The 23,759-nt window shown below is 40.2% G+C and overlaps 1 protein-coding gene across 11 annotated transcripts in view; it reads right to left on the minus strand.

Annotated features, from left to right (window-relative positions):
• PTPRM (protein tyrosine phosphatase receptor type M) overlaps positions 1-23,759 on the minus strand; it is an 898,578-nt gene that overhangs the window by 553,287 nt on the left and 321,532 nt on the right. For all 11 annotated transcript variants that reach the window (XM_056521605.1, XM_056521601.1, XM_056521594.1 and 8 more), the window contains one exon: positions 2,591-2,765. In XM_056521605.1, the coding sequence (XP_056377580.1) occupies positions 2,591-2,765 (175 nt within the window). The remainder of the gene's footprint in view (positions 1-2,590; positions 2,766-23,759) is intronic.

The following is a 23,759-nucleotide window of genomic DNA, read 5'->3' on the forward strand; positions in this document are numbered from 1 at the left end:
TGCCACAGATGCTGTGATCACCACAGGAAAAGTCTCTTTAAGAAATGTCAAACGTCTCCATATGATATCAGCTGACACTAGTAAGTTCAGGTGTTGTGAAATTCTTCATTATTCATGAGCAATTACATAGAAAACTCCCACCAGTCACAACCACCTTTTATTCAAAGTTACTCTTCTACTACCTGTCCACATTATATGTCATGCAACTAAAACTTGGTATACAATGTCTGTAATAGAGGATACTACAGCTTGTTGCATTTTATCAGATGATATATTTGTAAAATATTGGTACAGTACTATATACTTATATAGATGTGTTAATGAGCTGTGGTCTACAGGGAAAAGCACCCTAGCGATGTTACCTGCTCAGTGACTGAATCTTCAGAAGAGCTTTTCCAAATTAACAGCATATCCTGACCTTCCACAATGTGGTCTAGATTTATTTCTTGCCCTGCACTGGTTTATATGCAAAGTTAGCAATAAAATGTCTTAATAACCTTTCCAGAAATTTCAAGGTAAGAGAACACATTTTTTCTACAAGCACCAATACTTTAAGGTTTATTAGAAAGAAAAAGCACCGTAAATATTTGTAATGAAGTCTTAATTCTTGTTTTTAATTTAGTTTTTCATCTGGTAAGTAGAAACAAGGAAATAAAGAGCTCAGTAAAAGTTGTTTATCACCTATAGTGACCACTTTCAATAAGATAAGACCTTATTTTTTATATAAACCACCAAACAATCCCAAAACAAATGCATGAAAATAATTCAAATAGACGACAACAATATTTGCTTTCTATCTATTGTGTTTACTCACATGGATCCTATCACTATGACGGTTTGATGACCTAATAGAATAATTGAGTATGAGGACATTCACTAATCGGCTCCTAAAATACTCAGAAGGAAGCACTTCCTGGTTTTGTGGAGTCACACGTTCTATAACCTGATCCCTGTTAGCATTGAAAAAGATCATGTAACATACACTACAAAACTTCTCAGAAAGATTATTAATATGTGGGCAGCCATTTTGCCTAAGCTGTTTTTTTGTTAACGATTTCCTTACAGCATCATCATAGATATGGGTCCATGGGTACAGGGATCACTCTAAAGGGTAGGGGGATGGGGGTTAGCTGTCCCAATCCCCTATTGGTAATAGCAGACCCTGTGTTATCCTTCTCCAATGGAAATACAGCACTCCATTGGTTTCTTATGTTGTTTTATTTGCTGTTTTATTTATGTAACTTTCAAGGTGAAGCAGTCTTCTAAATGGATTGTGGAAGTGTGACATAAATGTGTGCCTGTATTCATGCACAACAACTTAAAGGGGTACTCAGGGGATAAGATGCCTTATCGCGGGGGTCCCGCCGCTGGGGACCCCCGTGATCTTCCACTCTGCACCCCATTAGAATCAGCCCCCGGATCGTGCTCGTTCTGGGTCTGATTACTGGCGATCACGGGGACGGAGCATAGTGATGTCACGGCTCCGCCCCTGTGTGACATCACGCTCCGCCCACTCAATGCAAGCCAATGGAGGGGGCGTGACAGCTGTCACGCCCCCTCCATAGGCTTGCATTGAGGGGGCGGAGCGTGAGGTCACACGGGGCAGAAGAGCCTTGACGTCACTATGCTCCGTGGAAGATCACGTGGAAGATCACGGGGGTCCCCAGCAGCGGGACCCCCATGATCAGGCATCGTATCCCCTATCCTTGGAATAGGGGATAAGATGTCTTAGCGCTGGAGTACCCCTTTAAGGTTAGTAGCCATTTGGAATTGCTGACTTCTTCTGTATCCTGGTTTTAGATGGTATGACTTGAGGGAGTGCCCTATGTTGTGTTTTTGTCTCCTTGTATATTATACATGTGTCACTGAATTGGACTTTCATACAATCGTCCACACTTCTCTTAAGAAATAGTAACCTTTTTATCTGTATAGTTGTTTGTGCTGGTTTTATTTTCTTCTGTATGCAAATCATATGTTAATCAGCCAGTTTCTTACAGTTCTGACATAAAACATAGGCCCCTGTTTCTGCTCATTTGCTTTCCATTCATGTTGTACATTTTCTATTTTCAAGACACATTGCTTTGAGTATTCCATCCTATTGCTTAGATGTCTTCCTTGTAGGTTTTCCTTTTATAACCTTAATATTTTCTTTATACTTGAAATTTCCCACAGATGATGGGAAACTATCATATTTTGCCACAGTCCAGTCCCTTAAAGGAAACATTTAAATGACACTGTTGTTCAATGACACAAAAAAAAGTTTCTTAGGGGCTTTTGTCTGTGTGGATGCTTTCTACAGGTCTCGAGATCTAAAAATTAAAAAAAACTGATATGTATCTATAAATAGGTCTCCATTTTTCATGAATTTGGGGCAATGTTATTCACTAGCCCATAGAAGAATATCTATGCTTAAAATGGTTTTGTTTTTAGAAAATACCTGGTACAAATCACTTCACCATCAATTCATGCAAGAAAATTTCCCCCTCTTTATTCTAATCCTCTCCAGGGTAAACGTTTGAAAGAGCAAGCGAGATAACCTTGACATGAACACAAAGAGCTAACTATAAACATGCATTATATTGTAGAGTACCTTTAACAACCAATTCAGCGTAGTTTGAGACTCCAACTCCTCCCTCAGTGCGGATCATACAGCGGTAATTGCCAGCATCTCTCTTTGTTGTGTTCACCACATTAAATATGGCCACAAATCGACGATCATTATTCACCGTTATGTCTTTTAAAGGAGCATCTCTTCCATTTATGCCCTGACAAGAGAGAAGAAAAGAAAACATATTCAATTTTTGCATTTTTCATAACTGTACATTGAATATTCATTCTTCTGTGCCCAGAAACAGATGTTGCTGCAAGAAAGAATAGCTGATTGATTGCTTTATTGTTATTATGTTTGCCCTGTTTTTTCAGACATCCAGCTGGCAATGCATTAAAAAAGGCACATTTTTATAACAATTCAAAGAAAAGACACATTTGCCGCTATGACACTTTTTGACCAATAGTATAAAAACTGAATACTTATCAACTGCAAACGCAAAGCATAGAACTTCTATGGTTGTAGATTGAAATAATGATTTAATAATAGTACTATTCTTCTTAAAGTAACTGGAAAGCTGCTGAAAAAAATGGAAGATTACGTAATGTGCTGAAGATGGCTAAAGATAGAGTTTAAATGTGAAGCATTATTACGAGGTAGTCAACAGAGTTGAGAGCAATAATTTCCCTAAATAACAAGCAAGATCAAATGCATATTCTTTTATTAATATTGATCATTTAAGTGGATGGAAATGATTGCCTTGGTATAACGTCATTTGGAATTGCTAAAACTTTACACCTATCATTGCTTGGAACATATAATCAAATAACTGACAAAACAGATAAGATTAAAAGTAAACAGCAGTAAACTTTGTTGTAGCTCTCCTAGTATTGCATTTGCATTTTTGGGGAAGGGCTTATATAAGGTCCATATGTCTTGATAGAGCATACATACTAGTATGCTGATGGGGCAGCAGTTACTCAGTAACTAATCCTGACCATGTACATCCATTTTGTATGCCTCTATCACCTATATTTATTATTAAAAAAAAATCTGATTTCTTAGCAGGTGTTAAGGGAAGACATTAGTATAAATAGACCTCAACTCAGTCACACAGTTTATAGCAGCCACTGAAGAAGGGGTTAATATTGTTGGTGCAATACCCTGAAACGCATTTGGCATATACTACCTTTCAGATAACTAACTAACTATAACTCAATTCAACCCTGTTCATACCTGAACTAATACAGATTCTAATAAGAACTCTTTCGCTTGGGAAGCTTCTGATAGAAGCTGACGTCACACACCAACTCACTCCACTGACAGGAGACGGCCGTACAGACTGCACTACACACGCCGCTGCCAGGAACGAAAGGTGTACGGGACCTACTGCCAGAGGAGCGGTGAGCGGCACACAGTGCCATAAACTATCTGTCTCTCCCGCTACTATTGCTATATACACACTTGCATTGTGTGTTCCTCTGTGTGTTAATATAGTCTGGACCAGGAGCGGTGTTCCATCTGTAGTTACGGAGCTGACAGCGATAATCTGTGCTGGAAATTTGCTGTCATTGTTCTGCCACTGTTCAGACATGGAGCAATGAGTGGCACCTGTTGCCATTATTGGTGATATTGTGGAGTGGTGTTTCACTTATGTTTTAATATTTAGCTTTTTAATATATAGAGCTAAATTGCTCGGTATTGGTTATTCATATTTACCAAAGACGAATTGGTTCACATACTGGATATTAGATCATAGGTCTCTAATCTTAATAATGGTTACATAAACACACATATTACAGCCATATTTTTTTCAGGGTTAATATTGTAATATATTGTAAGTCTTGCCACATGGGCCCTGTGGCTAGACTATATTTTATAAATTTCATGTATTTTCTATGAAATTCTATAGTTAGTTTTCTTTTTAATTAATCAAATAATATTTAGATTAAATCTTGTACTATTGGTATAGTATTTTATTTTTAACAGTTTCCATTGTGCATCAGTTTTATCTTACCATACTGAGGACTGGTAGTTATTATTTTAATTTCATTATGATAAAAAAATATGTCTTTACATTAGCTCACAGCGTTAGAAATCCTCTCAAGGGATGGTCCCTCCCTTGTGGTGGTGGGAGTTGATTGGTGTGTCTGCTCATTCAGCCTTGTCCATGAGTCATCTCTTGTCCATGACTCATGGATAAGACTGATGCTGCTGCAGGACTGGTTAGTGTCCAAGTATTTATGGAGACTCCTAGTGGTGGGATTTTTAGGAGCTGTTTTCTTTTTCTCTGTACCTAATTAAATGTTCAAAAAATGTTTAAACAACCATATTACAAAAGGTCTTTAATTTTTATCAGTAAAAAACATATAAAAAGTTTTGGATTTGACAGTGCACATTTTAATTATCAGTAGATTAGAACTAAATCCTCTGTGCTGTTTTGAGTTTGAGATGTGCCAATTCTTACCTTTCCTTGAATTTGGCTAAGGATTTCAATTTCTCTTTATTCAAATAACATTGTGGCCCATGCTAATAAAACCACTGGGTGGCCACACATGGCACATTAAACATATACATCTTCCAATAGAGTATTGTGAAGTCATATTTTTTTTTTTAAATAAGTTAGTTATATCATGAAAAAAAAAATTTATTCAATTTTCTCAGGATATCAAATTTTCTGTTGTGGGGCGGGGAGTAACAATAAGTACAGCATGTAAAAAAAAATATAGGTGAATACATCCTTACCCTTTTATTCTAGATTAACATATCTACCCTGTGATTATGATGTTACTTGCTGCATGTGAAGCGTTTCTTCTAGCATGGTGCATACATTCCTTATAGGGGTACTGGTGCCAGAAAGCTAAACAGATTTGTAAATTACTTCTATTAAAAAATCTTTACAAAACCTTTTTATTTCTTAGCAAAGTGTCATTCAGGCAAGGCTCAACTGCCTGGTACCACAGCCTGGTACACCTCCTTACTTGCCCTCACCGCCCAGCACAGCTTTTTCTCTATGGGAAAGCTGAAGATACAGCGCTTGTGTAACTTCAGCTTCCCCATAGAGCTACATGGAGGGCATGTCGGCCACTGCTTTGTTCAGTGGTTGACAGTAATCCATGTATGGAGCGGAGATCCCTGTGATTAGACAAGTATCCCCAATCCACAAAACATTCTCTTAAAGAAGATGACAGATCTTCATTAAAAACTTACACAACACATAAATATTAAGTAAGTTGAATTTAGCCTTTTTTTTTTTGCACTACAGGGGGTGCACAATAGGACACAATTATACAGTACAGAACTACTTATCAAAACCAACCAGGCAGCAGCCTTGTTAAGAACAGACAAGACTAGATTGGAGATAGATCATAAGAATCTAATGACAGCTTCAGAGCTGAAAAAAAGCTGGCATTGCAAAAAAGAATGTCACCAGGTGAGCTAAACGTCCAGTAAAATGATGTAATGTAAATCCTTTTATCATAGCAAGGCAGAAACCACTCACAATGATGAATCTGCATAAGGCTATACAGATGTGTTTCCCCTTAACCTTTCTCTTGGCTCCACATGTCCTAAAAACAGTAGTGCCAGGTTACATTGGCTCCTTTACATTTACATTTTTTTTTTTAATTCAACTGGTGTCAGTAAGTTAAACAGATTTGTAAAATGTCTTCTTTTTATAAATGGAATCCCTCCAGTTCTTATCAGCTGTTTTATACAGTACTATAGTATATAGCGGCATGTGAGGTTACAAAATCATGTCGGTAGTGGTCTGATCTGCTTTGGTGAATCCTACTCCACATTCAGTTTTACACACTAAATGTGGGGGCTAAAACATACACTGCTCAAAAAAATTAAGGGAACACTGAGATAACACATTCTGAATGAATGAACTAATCATATGAAATACTTTCGTCTTTACATAGTTGAATGTGCTGACAATAAAATCACACAAAAATGATCAATGGAAATCAAATTTATCAACCCATGGAGGTCTGGATATGGAGTCACACACAAAATCAAAGTAGAAAACCAAACTACAGGCTGATCCAACTTTGATGTAATGTCCTTAAAACAAGTCTGTGGTGCAATGTGGCATTGGTGGATGGAGCGAGACATGATGTCCCAGATGTGCTCAATTGGATTTAGGTCTGAAGTACGGGTGGGCCAGTCCATAGCATCAATGCCTTTCTCTTGCAGGAACTGCTGACACACTCCAGCCACATGAGGTCTAGCATTGTCGTGCATTAGGAAGAACCCAGGGCCAACCGCACCAGAATATGGTCTCACAAGGGGTCTGAAGATCACATCTCGGTACCTAATGGCAGTCAGGCTACCTCTGGCTAGCACATGGAGGGCTGTGCGGCCCCACAAAGAAATGCCACCCCACAACATTACTGATCCACCGCCAAAACGGTCATGCTGGAGGATGTTGCAGGCAGCAGAACATTCTCTGCGGCATCTCCAGACTCTGTCACATCTGCTCAGTGTGAACCTGCTTTCATCTGTGAAGAGCACAGGGCACCAGTGGAGAATTTTCCTTGGTTTTATCTGGCAAATGCCAAACGTCTTGCACAGTGTTGGGCTGTAAACACAACCCCCACCTGTGGATGTCGGGCCCTCATACCACCCTCATGAAGTCTGCTTCTGACCGTTTGAGTTGACACATGCATATTTGCGGCCTGCAGGAGGTCATTTTGCAGGGCTCTGGTAGTGCTCCTCCTTGCCCAAAGGTAGATAGAGGTAGCGGTGCTGCTGCTGGGTTGCTGCCTCCCTATGGCCTCCTCCACGTCTTCTGATGTATTGGCCTGTCTCCTGGTAGCGCCACCATGCTCTGGACACTACGCTGACCGACACAGCAAACCCTCTTGCCACAGCTTGCATTGATGTGCCATCCTGGATGAGCTGCACTTTCTGAGCCACTTGTGTTGGTTGTAGACTCCATCTCATGCTACCACTAGAGTGAAAGCACTGCCAGCATTCAAAAGTGACCAAAACATCAGCCAGGAAGCATAGGAATTGAGAAGTGGTCCGTGGTCACCACCAGCATAACCACTCCTTTATTGGGGATGTCTTGCTAATTGCCTATAATTTCCACCTGTTGTCTGTTCCATTTGCACAACAGTATGTGAAATTGATTGTCAATCAGTGTTGCTTCCTGAGTGGAAAGTGTGATTTCACAGAAGTGTGATTGACTTGGAGTTAAATTGTGTTGTTTAAGTGTTTTTTGAGCAGTGTAGTTTCACTCTGAATCTTGTGGTTTACCAGACTGGGTGACACTGCTCAGCTAGAGAAATGGGAAGTTGCGGTTCAAATCCCACCAAAGGGTCGATATTTTTATGTTTTTTTTTTTTTTTTTTTTTCCAATTTGTGATAATAATCCTTCCACAGGATCTGGAGTCCATATATTGCAACATGTGATTTAAGGTGTTGTGCCCTGAGCCTAACTCCCAAAGGTGAGCAGATCTCCTCTCCGTACTTCTCATTGTCTAACATGGTAATACACTAGGGAGTACCCCATTCATTTTTATTTTCTATGTGCCAAATAAAAAAATTAAAAAAACTTCTGACATGTTATACATGTTATCTGAAACACTCACTGATCTATAGAATGAATGGACAGCAACCACATTTCTCTGCTTACAAGTGTATATTGAAGATGTAGCAGAACTAGACTTGTGTTTTGTGAAACCAAATCTGAATGAAGCTTAACTAATACACTGCAATATGCAAAGTAAAGGGCCTGAGAGGGTGGCAAATGACACAAAGTCAAACATCCCCAAAGAGAAAATCCTTGTGTGATGCACAGGCTCCTCTCCCCCCTCCAGCTCTACATTTAAAATAACAAATTATATCCATGTGTCCAGAGTTTTCTGTCAACATAATGCAATAGATCAACGCACAATGTTCTAAAGAGAAAATATAAAAAACTGTAACATCATCAAGTATAGTGTAAAATAATAAAATGCTCATCCTCATATTCCTATTAACCAAGTGAACATGTAACAACTACTACAACCTGGGCATTACCATTTTAATTGTTTGTTTGTGGGTGTACACTGATAAAACGTCATATGCAAGGGGTTTAAAGACTACAAAACATTTTAATTAACCAATATTGGGGAGGGTAAGTAGTTCTAATGATCAGCTTTCTAACTAGCGGTAAAAGATTGTACAAGCCAATTGGTTCTACGTATTTGCTGCAATCCTACATTAAAGGGGTCCTCTATCAGCCAGCAGAATCACAACACTGAATGTTATTGAGAAATATCCACAAAATGTGAAGGAAGCGTATAATTTCATAGCCAGAAACACAGAAAGGCCAGAAAGGTCTTATAATATGTAGACTATCTTTAAACCAGCTGTAACCAGAACAATATCTTGATTTGTATAGGCTGTAAAACTAATGAGACTATTGTTATGGAAATAAATCTTAGCTATCTAAGTGTAATGCTCTGCAAAGAGAAAAAATACAAATTGTTAGCACAGGAATGAAAAGCATGTCATATTTATTCATGAAGCAAAGTTATACTTTTCTTTCTGTAAAAGTACAAAGCAAAATAGATTGCTGATACAAAGGAGAAGTACAAGTGATGGATAATAATCCCTCAGTAATTAGCATTGTGGTATCAAGTTATGCAATGATCTGCTCAAGTGTCACTACGTGTAGTTTGTTGAATAATTACTAGTAGAGCTATACAAAAGGCCACATTTAGTGCACATCAAAAAAATGGGAAAACTCTTATTAGCTTTCTAAGCAATAAGTGTTTCTAGCTACAGATCTGAATGCAATGGTTGCACTACTGCTTAGTCCCCATGACAACACTTTGGGACAGATTAACTAAAGACCACAGTTTTCCAATGGGGTACTGCCACCTAGAACCTTAGGTAGATTTCAGCTGCATGTTATCCTAGTTTTCTAGCAGGTTTTAGTAAAACTGGAGGGTTCTGAGGCCAACACCACTTTACGATAAGTCCCTCTTACTTTATAACAATTGACAAGGACAGTCCAAAATATTTATAGGTGCTGCTCTTTTTATAGAGTACCAATATGCACAGAATATAGGTCACTGTAAGATTCTGAAAAGAATGCGGTCTTGTTAAGAGGTTTTACTTTACACATAACTGCTAGATTGCAAGACAGGTAAGATGTAAATATGGATAGAGATGAAGCCTTGCATGTGGTCTACTGAAATCAATCAAAAAACAAAGCACACGGAGAGCTCCCTGTGTGGAATCAACAATGGAAAACGATGAGTGGAGGTCTCGTCAGAAACTCGCTTACCTGACTGTGTTGTGCTGGAGAGGCACAATACTCACAAAAATGTGTGAAGATGATGTCGACTGCAACTGCTTCCCACGCTGGCTAGCAGGCGTGAAGACAGTATAGGGCAGAGGTACACACAGGAAGGTGGAAGCTGAGGTCGCGCTGTCGAGGAAGGAAGGTAGGTCCAAAGTTGTGGTAGCAAATACTTTTATTCATGTAACATAACACAAATACTTTTATTTTTTTTTAACGCATTTCGTGCTCATGTTACATGAATAAAAGTATTTGCTACCACAACTTTGGACCTACCTTCCTTCCTCGACAGCGCAACCTCAGCTTCCACCTTTCTGTGTGTACCTCCGCCCTCTACTGAAATCAATCGGCATTCTTAGTAATGCATATATGAACTGCACCCCCTATTGTAAAAGTGGGGAACCTACCCATTTATATTAGGTTGCACTAATAGGGCATATACAGTAGATAGACATTGACTAAAACAGATAATACTTTTAAAATACTTGGTTCAACCAGACGTATTTGTGCAGGCTGCCATTGTGTAGGGATAGATAACACTGAATGAGTCTGAGTGGAAGTGGCCTTAAACCACGATAACTAATAACCAATTTGAAAATAGTTGTGTTTACATTAATTTCTTTAGAAACAATGGCAGCGTGCAGACACTGCTAAGCTTCCTGGTCAGGCACCTATTTTATTTGTGTAGTTTAGCCTCCTCATTTTTGGTAGAGAAAGGCTGTGAGATGTTTATTTGTGAGTTAAAGCTAAAAATAATCTAAAGTAAACTACTACTATCAGGTTACAGGAACAAAAAATATCATATCAGTGTCCGAAATAGGCAACAAATGCCAACATTCTGTTATCTGTCAGGTGAAATCCTATCCTCCAAGCCACTTTTGAGCTCATGGCTTAAGCACTTGCCATATGTCATCGTCAAACTGAATAAAATTCACAAATGTAATCCTTGGGTTCGAGTTGATAACCAATTGATATCTCTGCAACTGTGGAATTTAATGTTTTAATATTTGAAATTTTCAAAATGGCAAGCTAAACTCTGCGGAGGCATTTGGCCAAAACATTAAATTACTGCATGATTCCAATGATACAAATGTATTAAACAAAATTACTTCTGAGAACAGATGACATAATTAAATGTTCCAGTGGCATAAACTATGTAATAATTTAAGAAACAGACATTTTCTAAGTGAGGTAATGCAAAGTGAAAAGATCCTTAATCTAGCAAGGTGGACAGCAACAGACAATTGACCCGGACTTCCCATAAACCAGCAGTTGTGCAGCTGATGAGTTGCTTGCACAGTGTGCTAAGATTGATTTACTTATTGAAATGCTGCTTCTGGAGTTTCAATTTATTTAAATTATGAGCCTGATCATTGCTACAACTATTGCTGAAACTGCATAATAAGTATTTTTTGCTAGCAAATTACTACTCATGTGTTAAGATTTTAGGAGTTAGCACATTGCACAAAAGTAGCTATAAGTCTAATTTGCATGAGAATAACCTCATTCCAGAACAAGCTTCTTAAAGCATTACACTGTATTAATGTAAGTCTACACAATAACTTACACAGCAAAATTTATTTAACTCTTCAGATATTTGTAGAGTAGTCCAGGTTTGGCTGGCCAGCTGGTTATGCAAAATTAACCCCTTAAAAGAAAACTGTCAGATATTTTCTCCCACACTATCCACACTACTGGTGGATAGTGCAGGAGACGCTGATTAAAACGAGCCTACCTTGCCCGTATCTGCCCGGCCGTTCGCCCACAATTGTAGTTTTAATCTATGTGGATATCTTGCTGTAACTGGCACAGGCGGGGCTTCTGCAGCTAACTGGCACTGACGTCAGCGCTGCTTATAAATATTCATCCCCCCTCCCTCCAGTTCTACCTCTCTTAGCCGCTGATTATGGTGATACCCATTTTATATACAGTCATGGCCGTAACTGTTGACACCCCTGAAATTTTTAAAGAAAATTAAGTATTTCTCACAGAAAAGGATTGCAGTAACACATGTTTATTCCCTTTGTGTGTATTGGAACACAACCAAAAATGGGAGGAAAAAAGCAAATTGGACATAATGTCACACCAAACTCCAAAAATGGGCTTTTTGACAATGGGCTGTACAGTGTGACCCACAATCAGTTGGTCATCCTCAGATTTCATGATGCCTTGCACACATTCAAGGCACCCAGTGCCAGAGGCAGCAAAACAACCCCAAAACATAATTGAACCTCCACCATATTTCACTGTAGGTACTCTGTTCTTTTCTTTGTAGGCCTCATTCCGTTTTTGGTAAACAGTAGAATGATGTGCTTTACCAAAAAGCTCAATCTTGGTCTCATCTGTCCACAAGACATTTTCCCAGAAGGATTTTGGCTTACTCAAGTTCATTTTGGCAAAATGTAGTCTTGCTTTTTTATGCCTCTGTGTCAGCAGTGGGGTCCTCCTGGGTCTCCTGCCATAGCGTTTCATTTCATTTAAATGTTGATGGATAGTTTGCTCTGACACTGATGCTCCCTGAGCCATCAGGCAAATCAAAGGCAAATCTAGATCTCTGGAGATGGACTTGTAACCTTGAGATTGTTGATATTTTTCCACAATTATGGATTCTTAAGTCCTCAGACAGTTCTCTTCTCCCCTTTCTGTTGTCCATGCTTAGTGTGGCACACACAGACACACAATGCAAAGACTAAGTGAACGTCTCTCCTTTTTATCTGTTTTCAGGTATGATTTTTATATTCCCCACACCTGTTTTATCCACAATTTTGAAAGGGTGGCAATAATTTTGTCCAGACCATTTTTGCGATACATGCTGCCTTTTGATCTTTTTTATTCTACTTTTTGTATTAAAATTGGCTTTATAGTACACATCACTATAGACGTGGTAATACTTAATAATTATATGATTTGTGTTTTTTGTAATGATAATACGGGGCTTTTATTGGGAAAGGGGCATTTTTATTTATTTTTTTACTTCATACTTTTATTGAAAAACTTTTTTTTTCACTCTTTACAGGTTATACTATGCTGCAAAACATTTGTACTGCAGCACAGTAAGACCTGATCAGCTGCACACAGTACAGCCTGTGCGGTCAAGCCTGTGGCTGGATCTCGTAGGCTTCCATAGCAGGCAGACAGGAGGTCATCATCTGACCTTCTGCTGCCATAGCAACCAATAGCGACCCGCGATTATGTCTCGGTACCGCCGTTGGTGAACAAGGGAAGCCCCCTCCCTCTGTCACTGGTGATCAGTGCTGCGGTCAGACTGACCGCAGCACTAAAGGGGTTATGCTCCTGACAGCTGCAGCGGGTGCCTGGCGATATGCGATCGCTGGTGCCAGCCGCTGATCTCCGCCCGCATGCTCATGGCGCTGGGATCGGGAATGTATACGTCCATTTGCTGCAAGGGGTTAAAGGGATTTTAACCTGGATTCCTGGATACAACTTTTTTCTTCAGCTTGTCAAGAATGCCGACATTTAAAAAAAACATACTGAACTTAACTCTTGTTAATCCTTTGATGCCTATTGCATCCTGTTTATGGCCTATGCAGCGATCCTCTTCCTGCTTCTTGTGGTCAACTAATCACACTGCGACTCAGCTAATCACCAGCTGCAGTGATGTCCCTCCTTGGCTGCTGTTAGGCCATGTGATATTGTAACATATTGAGCCCCGGCACAGGGAAGAAGACCAGGGCCAGGGCTCAATATGTCACACTACTGCTCAAAAATGGAAGAAAAAGTGCAGTCCTCAGTGCGATTTACACTGCTGCACAGCCTATCACAAGCTAAGGTGGGACATGGCTGTGGACGGCGATTAGCTGAACTGCAGTGTTGGTGATGGGTTAACCACATGAAGCAGGAAATGGATTGCTGCAGAGGCTAAAAACAGGATGCTGGAGGCACCAGGGGAGCGATAAGAGGTAAGTTCAGTATGTTTTTTTCTTTTTTCTTTTTTTTTTAAATAAATGCTGACATTTCTCTAAGAGCTAATTTACAAATGTAGGTTTAATGTGTGATTTGCCCTTTAAATAAAGGCCCACAAAGACTGGTACATAAAAAATCTGTTCTTCTCAAGAAGTATTGTTTAGGCTGTGTTCACATGGCCGTTGACACCCATCCCGTTCTTCTCCCGTCAAGAAAAAGAACAGACTTTAAAAAAAAAGTAAAAAAAACAGATGCAAACGCATGTTGTCCGTTTGGCTCCATTATTTTTCAGTTAATAAACCAAAAAAATTAATATATATTTTTTTCTGAGCATGCTCAGAATTAAAAACGGATTGAAAAAATGGATGCAAACGGATGACATTAAAGGCTAAACCATTTTGCATAGACTTCAATGTTAAATTTACTGTATACATTTTTTCTTCCGCGTTTTTGACTGGAGAAAAAAATACTGCTGTGTATTGGATGTGAAAGGATTATAAAAAAAGGGATTATTTTACAATTGTTTGTAATATGTTTACAAGCAGCAACAACAGAACCTAAACGGGGGGGGGGGGGGGGGGGGAACAAGGATAGACGGCTGTGTGAACACACCCTTAGTGTGGAACATACATTTATGCAAACAACTTACAAAAGACCTCACACGACATCATTTAAAGATATATGCAGCTGGAAAATGCTTCATGCTTAAATGTTTAGACACATTTTCTCCAAATGGAGAACAACAAATGAAATGGGCACTGTCAGATATAAAAACTTTTGATATGTTGTAAAGCATGCAAAACCAATAGGTTTTGCAATTGCTTTCATTAAATAAAAATTCTGTATTTCATACTGAAAAAGCCAGTGAAAAAAACTGCCTCCCTGCCTCCTGGGATACATACCAGCCTGGCTGTGTCCACTTGTCACCTACATTATGGACCCACTTCATGATTGACAGGTCTGCAGATCTAAAGCTGCTGTGATCGGCCCCCTCACTGTCTGTGTTTACTTCACAGTCCCCTGTGTGAGGAGAAGGGGGAGGGGCGGGAATACACTGCTGCCTGTGAGCAGATGATGAAAGAAGCTGGTGACTGAAGATGGAGACTGAATGGAGGATTTTTTGATTAAAAACTTAGTGTCCCTGCATGTATATATGTGTGCGTGGATATATATGTATGTGTGTAAATCTGTGTTGTCTTGATAATGTGCATGTCTATGAATAAATGAAGTCAATGTGAGTGTGTATCTAATACAGGGGGACTACAATAATATGCCTTCAGCTGTTGCAAAACTACAACTCCCAGCATGCCTGCACAACCAAATGATGTGTGGGCATGCTGGGAGTTGTAGTTTTGCAACAGTAGGAGGAACACAGCCTGCAGCAACACTGCTGTAAATCTGAGTTTTACCAATCAAATGCCTCCTGCTTTTTGCAAAACTACAACTCAAATGATGTGCGGGCATGCTGGGAGCTGTAGTTTTGCAAAAGCTGTAAGCGCACAGTGTGCGTTGTATAGCATAAAACCAGAAAGGAAAGGGTTACAGATGCTCACTCCTGAAACCAGTGACTGAGTGCGGGAGGGGGAGTGGTTGTCACCTCTGGGGAAGAAAGGGACCCGCCCCCCTGCTTCTGGTTGACAACATTAAGGTAATTCAGAAATAAAGCTAATTCTGAGAGAAATATAGGTCATAGATACATAAAAATGATATGTACATGATCAGGATGAGATACTGAGCAACATATAACAGTTTTCTTTTTCTTTTCTTTTTTTCTGGTGATCTGACAGGTACGCTTTAAGGACTGTTGCCACTCACTGTAGGAGTGGGTATCCTGCAAAGATCACTTCAAGAGAACAATGGGCAATCCTGAAAGAGGTAACAAAGAACCCACAAGTAACAACAAAAGACCTATAGAAGATTCTATATGCTGCAGGAACCGCTGTTTATCTATCCACTATTAGTAAAACAATGAATAAGAATGGTGTTCAAAAAAGGACTCCCGTCCTTGCTCCTGTCCAAATAAAACATTGCAGCCAATACAATGCTTGCCTGAGATAACCTGGATGTTGAAAATTCTGGGAAAAACAAGATAAAAGATGATACAAACTTTTAAACACAAAGTCGGAAAGCTGTCTGAAGAAAAAGGAAAATTGTTGCACATCAACATCAGAACCTCATCAGAACCCTAAAGTATGGTGTAAGAAGAATAATAGTTTGGGGACACTTTGCTTTCTAAAAGACTGTACACGCAATGTTCATTGAGGAAACAATGAATTCAAAGACGTACAACACACTTTTAAAAGGGCAGCAATCCATGACCTCAAACTGAAGAAATGTTGGCTGATGCCACAAGACAATGACCTAAATCAACTAAAGAATTGTTGAAAAAGACAATAAAAAATGGGCTCAGGCAGAAAATAGGTAAACAAAAAAAGTTCTGTACTCGCTCCTCATCTTGCCACTATTCCAGCACCTTTTTATTATAGGGAATCCCAATGTTATCTTATAATGTCATTTATAAGGCCAAGTCCTTAGGATGACAGTTATATGTAAGTTATTATGTAAGTTAGTGCAGTATAGGAAGGGCTCTGGAGCTGAGCCCATACATGGCAGGTGTCGTAGTCAATAGTAAAAAGAATGTTTATAAAAAATATTGTTTTTAAAAGTATATATGAAAAATTCAAAACATCATCCTTTTCCATTAATTATATAAAAAATCAATTAACTATTGGACTGTTGAAATATAAATGTTATTTATCCATCACAGTGAATACTAAAAAGGAAAACAAAAGGTCAGTCTGCTGTGCTGAACCTATTTAGTTGTTGTTTTGTGCAGTCACTGGCATACTTTAAAGTTATATATGACAAACCACATATGTGCAGCACATAGAGTTGGACCCTACCCAATAGAGTAGGGCTATCTTAGAACATACAGATTCAAAAAGGATTACATCCCTTAATAGATTTAAAGGGGTACTCCACTGGCCAGCATTCAGAACTAAATGTTCTGAACGCTGTTTTCACGCTGCGGGGGGGAGGGGGGTCGTGACGTCATGGTCATGCCCCCTCAATGAAAGTCTATCGGAGGGGGCGTGACGGCCGTCCCATACACTTGCATTGATGGGGCATGGCCACAACATCATGAAGTGGGGGGTGCGACCCTCGCAGCGCAAAAACAGAGTTCGGAACATTTAGTTCCGAACGCTGGCCACTGGAGTACCCCTTTAAACCCAAGACCTCAGTCCTGCAAGGCCATGGTGCTAACACATGATTTTAATCTCGTCTTCTCTGAGACACAAGCCGCTTCTCTGTAAGCCAGGGAACAGCTAATTGCATAGCATCAATTTCATTTTCATGTAATATTCTATGCATGACTGTAATTGGGAGATGAAAATATTTCTGTATCATTTCTGTTTTGGCACTTTATGACAGCTAAGATACATACTGATAGAAAGCAGAATTCTATTCACAAAGCAGACAATATATCAAGAGTTGAATAAAGAAGGCTTCAAAAGTAAAAGACAAAATAAACTGACATGTAATCCCCTTCAATCTTTATTAATTATTTTTTGGCTTGCAAATGACATTGTCTGATCCTACACAAACAGTGCGCAGCAGTCAAATTTCCATGGTGACTAGCTTCAGCTAATACCCCTTGTTTTTCTTTGCCCACAGCATAACTGCACATTACAAGTGAAACACCTCTATCAGCATATGCATTATAATTATTTTCCTTGTTTAGTGAGTCAATACAAAAGAAATATTATGCCCATTTTAGTGCTAGCTTGTGTTGTCAGCAGATGTGACAAAGAAAATCTAAGCAGATGGGATACATCTGTTAATCATAAACATCCTTTCATTAGTGCCATCACCACATTTATTTGGTGGCAAGTTTATTTTTTAGTGTATCAGCTAATGAGAACATTGGATTTATGTTCGGTAATGCCACTTCTTTACAATGTTTATTCACAGGAGAGAGAATTGTAAAACTACAGTCGATACACAAGAAATATATATTTCAAATCAGATAATCTGAAGTTCGCTTAGCAAGGGCAAGATTTCTTAGCTAGCTTCTACATATCTTTGATCTGCACTTACAGTGAGTTCCAGATAGTATTCTGGGTTACTCATAGGGTGGGGGTTGTAAGCAATTTTTTTAAATATATTTTAAATTAGGGATGTCCCGATACCCATACTAGTATGGGTATCGGGTCGATACTAGCCATTTCCTTGGTATCGGGGACTCGTTCAATGTCCCCGATACCAAATCCGATACCTGCTGCCGCTCCGCTGCCCCGTTCTCCCGTCCTCCTGTCCGCATAATGGCTTTCCATGGAGGAGCATGTGACACAAACGTCACTCCACCTCCTCCACTGTGCCCAGCGTAACACTACAAAGGAAGCAGAGTGACGTGTATGTCACATGGTCCTCCATAGAACGCCATTATGCGGATGGGAGGACGGGAGAACGGGGCAGCAGCACCCGTCAGAGGACAGCCGCAGGTGAGCTGTTTGCAAGGGTGGGGGCTGCGGACTACAGGAGGGCTGCTACTAACATCTGCAAGGGGGCTGCTGTCTAAAGGGGGGCTGCGGTCTACAGGGGGCTGCTACAAAATTCTTCAGGGGGGCTGCTGTCTAAAGGGGGGCTTGCTATCTACAAGGGGGGCTGCTACTAATGTCTACAGGGTGTGCCTGCTGTCTACAAGGGGGTGCCTGCTGTCTACAAGGGGGGACACTGTCTACAAGGGGGGGCTGCGTTCTACAGGGGGGCTGCTACTAATGTCTACAGGGTGTGCCTGCTGTCTACAAGGGGGTGCCTGCTGTCTACAAGGGGGGGGCACTGTCTACAAGGGGGGCTGCATTCTACAGGGGGGGCTGCTACTAATGTCTACAGGGGGTGCCTGCTGTCTACAAGGGGAGGCACTGTCTACAAGGGGGGCTGCTACTAATGTCTACAGGGGGTTGATGCTAGTGTCTGCAAGGGGATACTACCCAATATTAAAGGCAATCTTACAGCAGAGTCATCTGCACTAACTTGAATTTATAGATAGATAGTGCAAGTGACCCGGTTTCCACTGCTGCTCACCATGTGGTCATCGGTTTTGCCGCCAATGCAAATTTTTTTATGCCCAATGGAGAAGAGAGAAATCTTGACTCATATTACTACAGCTGCCTTCATTGCACACAACAAGGAACCCACATATCATACGGTAAGCAGCGCCAGAGACCGGGTCACCCTGGTGTCAGATTCCCTTTAAAATAAAAGTACTCATATTTGGTATCAGCGAGTACTAGAATTAAAGTATAGTTACTCGTACTCGGTCTTAAAAAAAATGGTATCGGGACATCCCTATTTTAAATTATTTTAAAAGAAAAATTATTCAAAATTCTCTACTACTGTATGTATACAGCTTCTATGAAAGTCTAAGCAACTCAGACAGCTAACAAGCCATTTGTAGTGTGATCCTACAGCCATGTTCTATTTGTCTCATGCTTCTCAATGTCACATAATAAAGGGGTATTCCAGGAATTTTTTTTATTTGACTATGCTACAGGGGCTGTAAAGTTAGTATAATTCATAATATAGTGTCTGTACCTGTGTGTGACGGTTTTCTCACAATTCTTATGTGATTTTCACCCCAATATTTATTTTTAACAGCATACAAAATGACTGTTGTCTCAGATTTTTCCCAGGTTGCAATGCAGCCGAGACCTGACTCACTAGTCAGCTGATGACAGGAACCCTGTCTGCTTCAATGGGTGGAGGGATTGCTTGGTGGGAGAGAGATCAATCTGCAACTAGTGCAACAGATGTAGGCACCTTCCTAAGCATGTTCATTACTGTCTGGAATGTACGTACTAAAATCACATTATGGTGGATAACCCCTTTAAGAACATTAAAAATAAGTAGGAGGTAGATGCAAGATTGGCAGGGTCATACTACATAAAGGTTGTTTGTAGTCTGTTACATGAGGATGGACAGCTCTGTATACAAAGTGCATTCGGAAATTTACATTTTGTTAAAAAGTCATCAGAAACTACCTACTGTTTAATTCAAGTTTTATTTGAACCATATTTTTAAAGATCATTTCCATTTTGGGCACTGAACCTAAAACTACAGTACAGTGAAAGGCGACACCAGTATATAGATAACACTGGATCCACCACCACTATTCGCAACAGATCTCACAGAATGCCCAGTAACATTTCCAATTCATTTGAATGGCACAGGTCCTGTCTACCGTTTCCTATGTTCATAGGTTCTGCTGCAAATGCTGTTAAAAACAGTCCAGGCAAGATGGCAGACCCCATAATAATGTATGGAAAATGAGATTTAAAAAAGAACATGTTTCAGTATCTGGGTCTGATCGTGGTGATAAATTCCCTTTAAAAGACTATTTTCTCTTTGCCAATACTTGTCAATAGTTCAAGAGGAATAAGAAATGTTGTAGTATACCTTAGTAGAAAAAATTCTCTTTTCTCCACTTATCAGACTTCCTTTCTCCCACCCTGCTCCTTATGCACTAATCACACAATTTTAATTTAGTGGTGAAAATTGTCTTCAGTAAACTATATATTGATACAGAATGTTAGCGCACAGAGAGATCAGGTTACAGATGCTGACCATAAAAGGATGGAGTAGGGAGGGATATATTCCTTACGTACACAAAAGACAGATTTTTCAGGAAACCACCTAAAATAAGAGTTATTCATTAAAGCTCCCCCTTGATATCTGACCATGCCTAAAATCATAATTTACATGCTGTAACTACAGGACCATAATGAATGCGTAATGCATACATCTGTGTAGGTTTTCAGACCAAATTTTTGGTAGAATTATAGAGCTTTATAATTAGTGTTGTAGGACGCCATATGTATACATTGGGTGGAATTAACATTAAAAGGTTAGCACAGTTGAAATCAATAAGTCTGACTGGGTGCGGCATTAGATTATTAAAGGGTCATTACCAGTAAAACTTCTCAGTTTATAAGTGACATCTGCTGCCTTTGTGTGTTGGGGTTATAAGGAATCAATTTTGTGTACCACATCATGACATTAGTGTGATATTATTGCACTACGAACAACCTAAATGAATATATACAATATCAATACAAAAAAAAGGAAAAATATAAAATGAAAAGATTACCGTATAACAGTAATTGTAATTATTAAAAAGTACATATTTGATCACCTACAGTATTTTTCAAATATGTTATGTTAAAGGACAAATAGCTCTCAAATCATAAAAAGGTGAAGAATAAATGGCAAAACCATAGTAACACCACACGATTCATAGTCTTACTACATCACAAATCACACACAATAAAAAAACTAATGTTACAGAACATCAGGCATTACTACGGTAAATATAAAATAGTCTAAACACTGATAAAGTAAAAAAAAACTTACATAGTATTACTACACAGATACTACTATATAAGTAAGCCAACATGCCACATAAATAAGGACTTGCAGAAAATAAAGTGCTGTCTTTTTATAAAGGCTACCGAAATATTACTGGGGTATTTATACTTTAGTACAGGAACACATTAAATGCTATTTAGTGACAATGGGGGGAATTTATCATTGTATATAGAGCTTTTTTTTGTCTATTTTTTTGCGCAAAATCTGATAGAATTCTTCATAGCCATGTCTACGGTTAAGTTTACCATAGAGCACTTTCTACTGCAGAATTGAATTCATTAACTGCGTGTTTTTTTTTAAACGCAAAAAAAATGTGCAAATGCACTTTTCTTGCGCAAATATACACCACATCACACCAATGTGTTCTAAAGCATATGAGAATTATATGAACTATTTTGGGACAGTTAGAACTACTACTCCCATCATGGAGAGACTCTGCCCATGATGGGAGTTGTGGTCCAGGGGCTGAGGTGCAGATCGCATCGGGTCATTCTCCAGAGACCCGTTGCAATCCACATTTATTAACTGTAAAAGCCAGCGGCACATGCGACTACACTGTGCTGCCCGCCGACTCCTGTATACTGTATCACATTTCATAAGCTATTCACCAATCAGAGCTCCTGTCTCCCGGCGGCGGCGATTATGAATTATGAGCAGTGTATACAGGAGCTGGCGGCCAGCGCAGTGGAGCCGCATGCTCCGCCAGCTTTTACAGTTAATAAATGCAGATCACAGCGGGTCTCCGGAGAATGACCCTATGCGATCTGCACCTCAGCCCCTGGACTAATACTCCCATCATGAGCAGAGTCTGTCCCATGATGGGAGTAGTTGTAGTACCGCAGCGCAAAGGGATGGCACTTGCACATGACCCGGCTGCTGGACTTTTAGGACTACTACTCTCATCATGGGCAGATTCTGGTCATGATGGGAGTATTAGTCCAGGGGCTGAGGTGCAGATCGCATAGGGTCATTCTCCAGAGACCCGCTGCGATCTGCATTTATTAACTATAAAAGCTGGCCCAACATGCGGCTCCACTGTGCTGCCCGCCGGCTTAAGGCTCCTGTATAAATCGCTCATAATTTATAATCACCGCCGGGAGATGGGAGCTCTGATTGGTGAAAAGCTTTTCACCAATCAGAGCTCCTGTCTCACGGGAGCGGGGATTATGAATTATGAGGGGTGTATACAGGAGCCGGCGGCCAGCACAGTGGAAACGCATGTTCTGCCGGCTTTTACAGTTAATAAATGCAGATAGCAGCGGGTCTCTGTAGAAAGACCTGCTGTGATCTGCATCTCAGCCCCTGGACTATAACTCCCATCATGGACGGAGTCTGTCCATGATGGGAGTAGTAGTCCTAAAAGTCCCATCCCTCAGCGCTGCAGTACTACAACTACTCCCATAATAGGACAAACTCTGCTCATGATGGTAGTTATAGTCGAGGGGCTGAGGTGCAGATCGCACCGGGTCATTCTCCAGAGACCCGCTGCGATCCGCATTTATTAACTGCCAGTGGAACATGCGGCTACACTGCGCTGGCCGCTGGCTCCTGTATACATCTGTCATAATTTAAGATCCCCGCTGCCGGGAGACAGGAGCTCTGATTGCTGAATAGCTATTCACCAATCAGAGCTCCCGTCTCCCGGGCGGGGATTATGAAATGTGATACAGTATACAGGAGCCGGCGGGCAGCGCAGTGTAGTCGCATGTGCCGCCGGCTAAATGGAGATCGCAGCAGGTCTCTGGAGAATGACATGGTGCGATCTGACCCTCAGCCCCTGGACTATAACTCCCATTATGGACGGAGTATGTCCATGATGGGAGTAGTAGTCCTGAAAGTCCTCTAGCTGGGGGATGTGCAAGTGCCACCCCTCAGCGCTGCGGTACTACAACTACTCCCATTATGGGACAGACTCTGTCCCATGATGGGAGTAGTAGTCCAAGAGCAGAGGGACAGATGGGAGTTGTAGTTTAGCAACAATTGGAGGCTCCCTGTTTATGAACATGCTTCATTATGTGTGCGCTCCCCAGGGGAGAGCGCAAAAAATGTACTAACCCATATTTCTTGTTTTTCTTTTCTTCTCATTTCAGATACCTGAATGCAGAGGACTATGTCAGATTCGGTGGACTACGACGATGAACAGCGGTTTTTTTATTTCAATAAAATGATTAACGAGGGCTGTGGGGAGTGTTTTTTAAATAAATTTTTTTTTTCAATGTGTTGTGTTTTTTAGAATTGAATTTTTAGGCTTAGTAGGGGAAGCCGTCTTACAGACAAAATCCATTACTATGCCGGGGCTTAGCGTTAGCCCCAAAATCAGCTACCGCCACAGGGGTGCCGAGAAGAGCCAGTACCAACAGACCCGGAGCTTCAAAAATGGCACTACTGGGCCTCAGCGATAACAGGATGGCGTTATTTAGGCTGGGGAGGGCCAGTAACAATGGTACTCGCCCACCCTGGTAAAGTCAGGCTGTTGCTGCTTGCTATGTATCTGGCTGATACTGAAAATAGGGGGAACCGTATGCTTTTTTTATTTTTATTTTATTTTAAATAAATAAATAAAAA

The sequence above is a fragment of the Hyla sarda genome, chromosome 5 (assembly GCF_029499605.1).
Source record: "Hyla sarda isolate aHylSar1 chromosome 5, aHylSar1.hap1, whole genome shotgun sequence".
NCBI lineage: Eukaryota > Metazoa > Chordata > Amphibia > Anura > Hylidae > Hyla > Hyla sarda.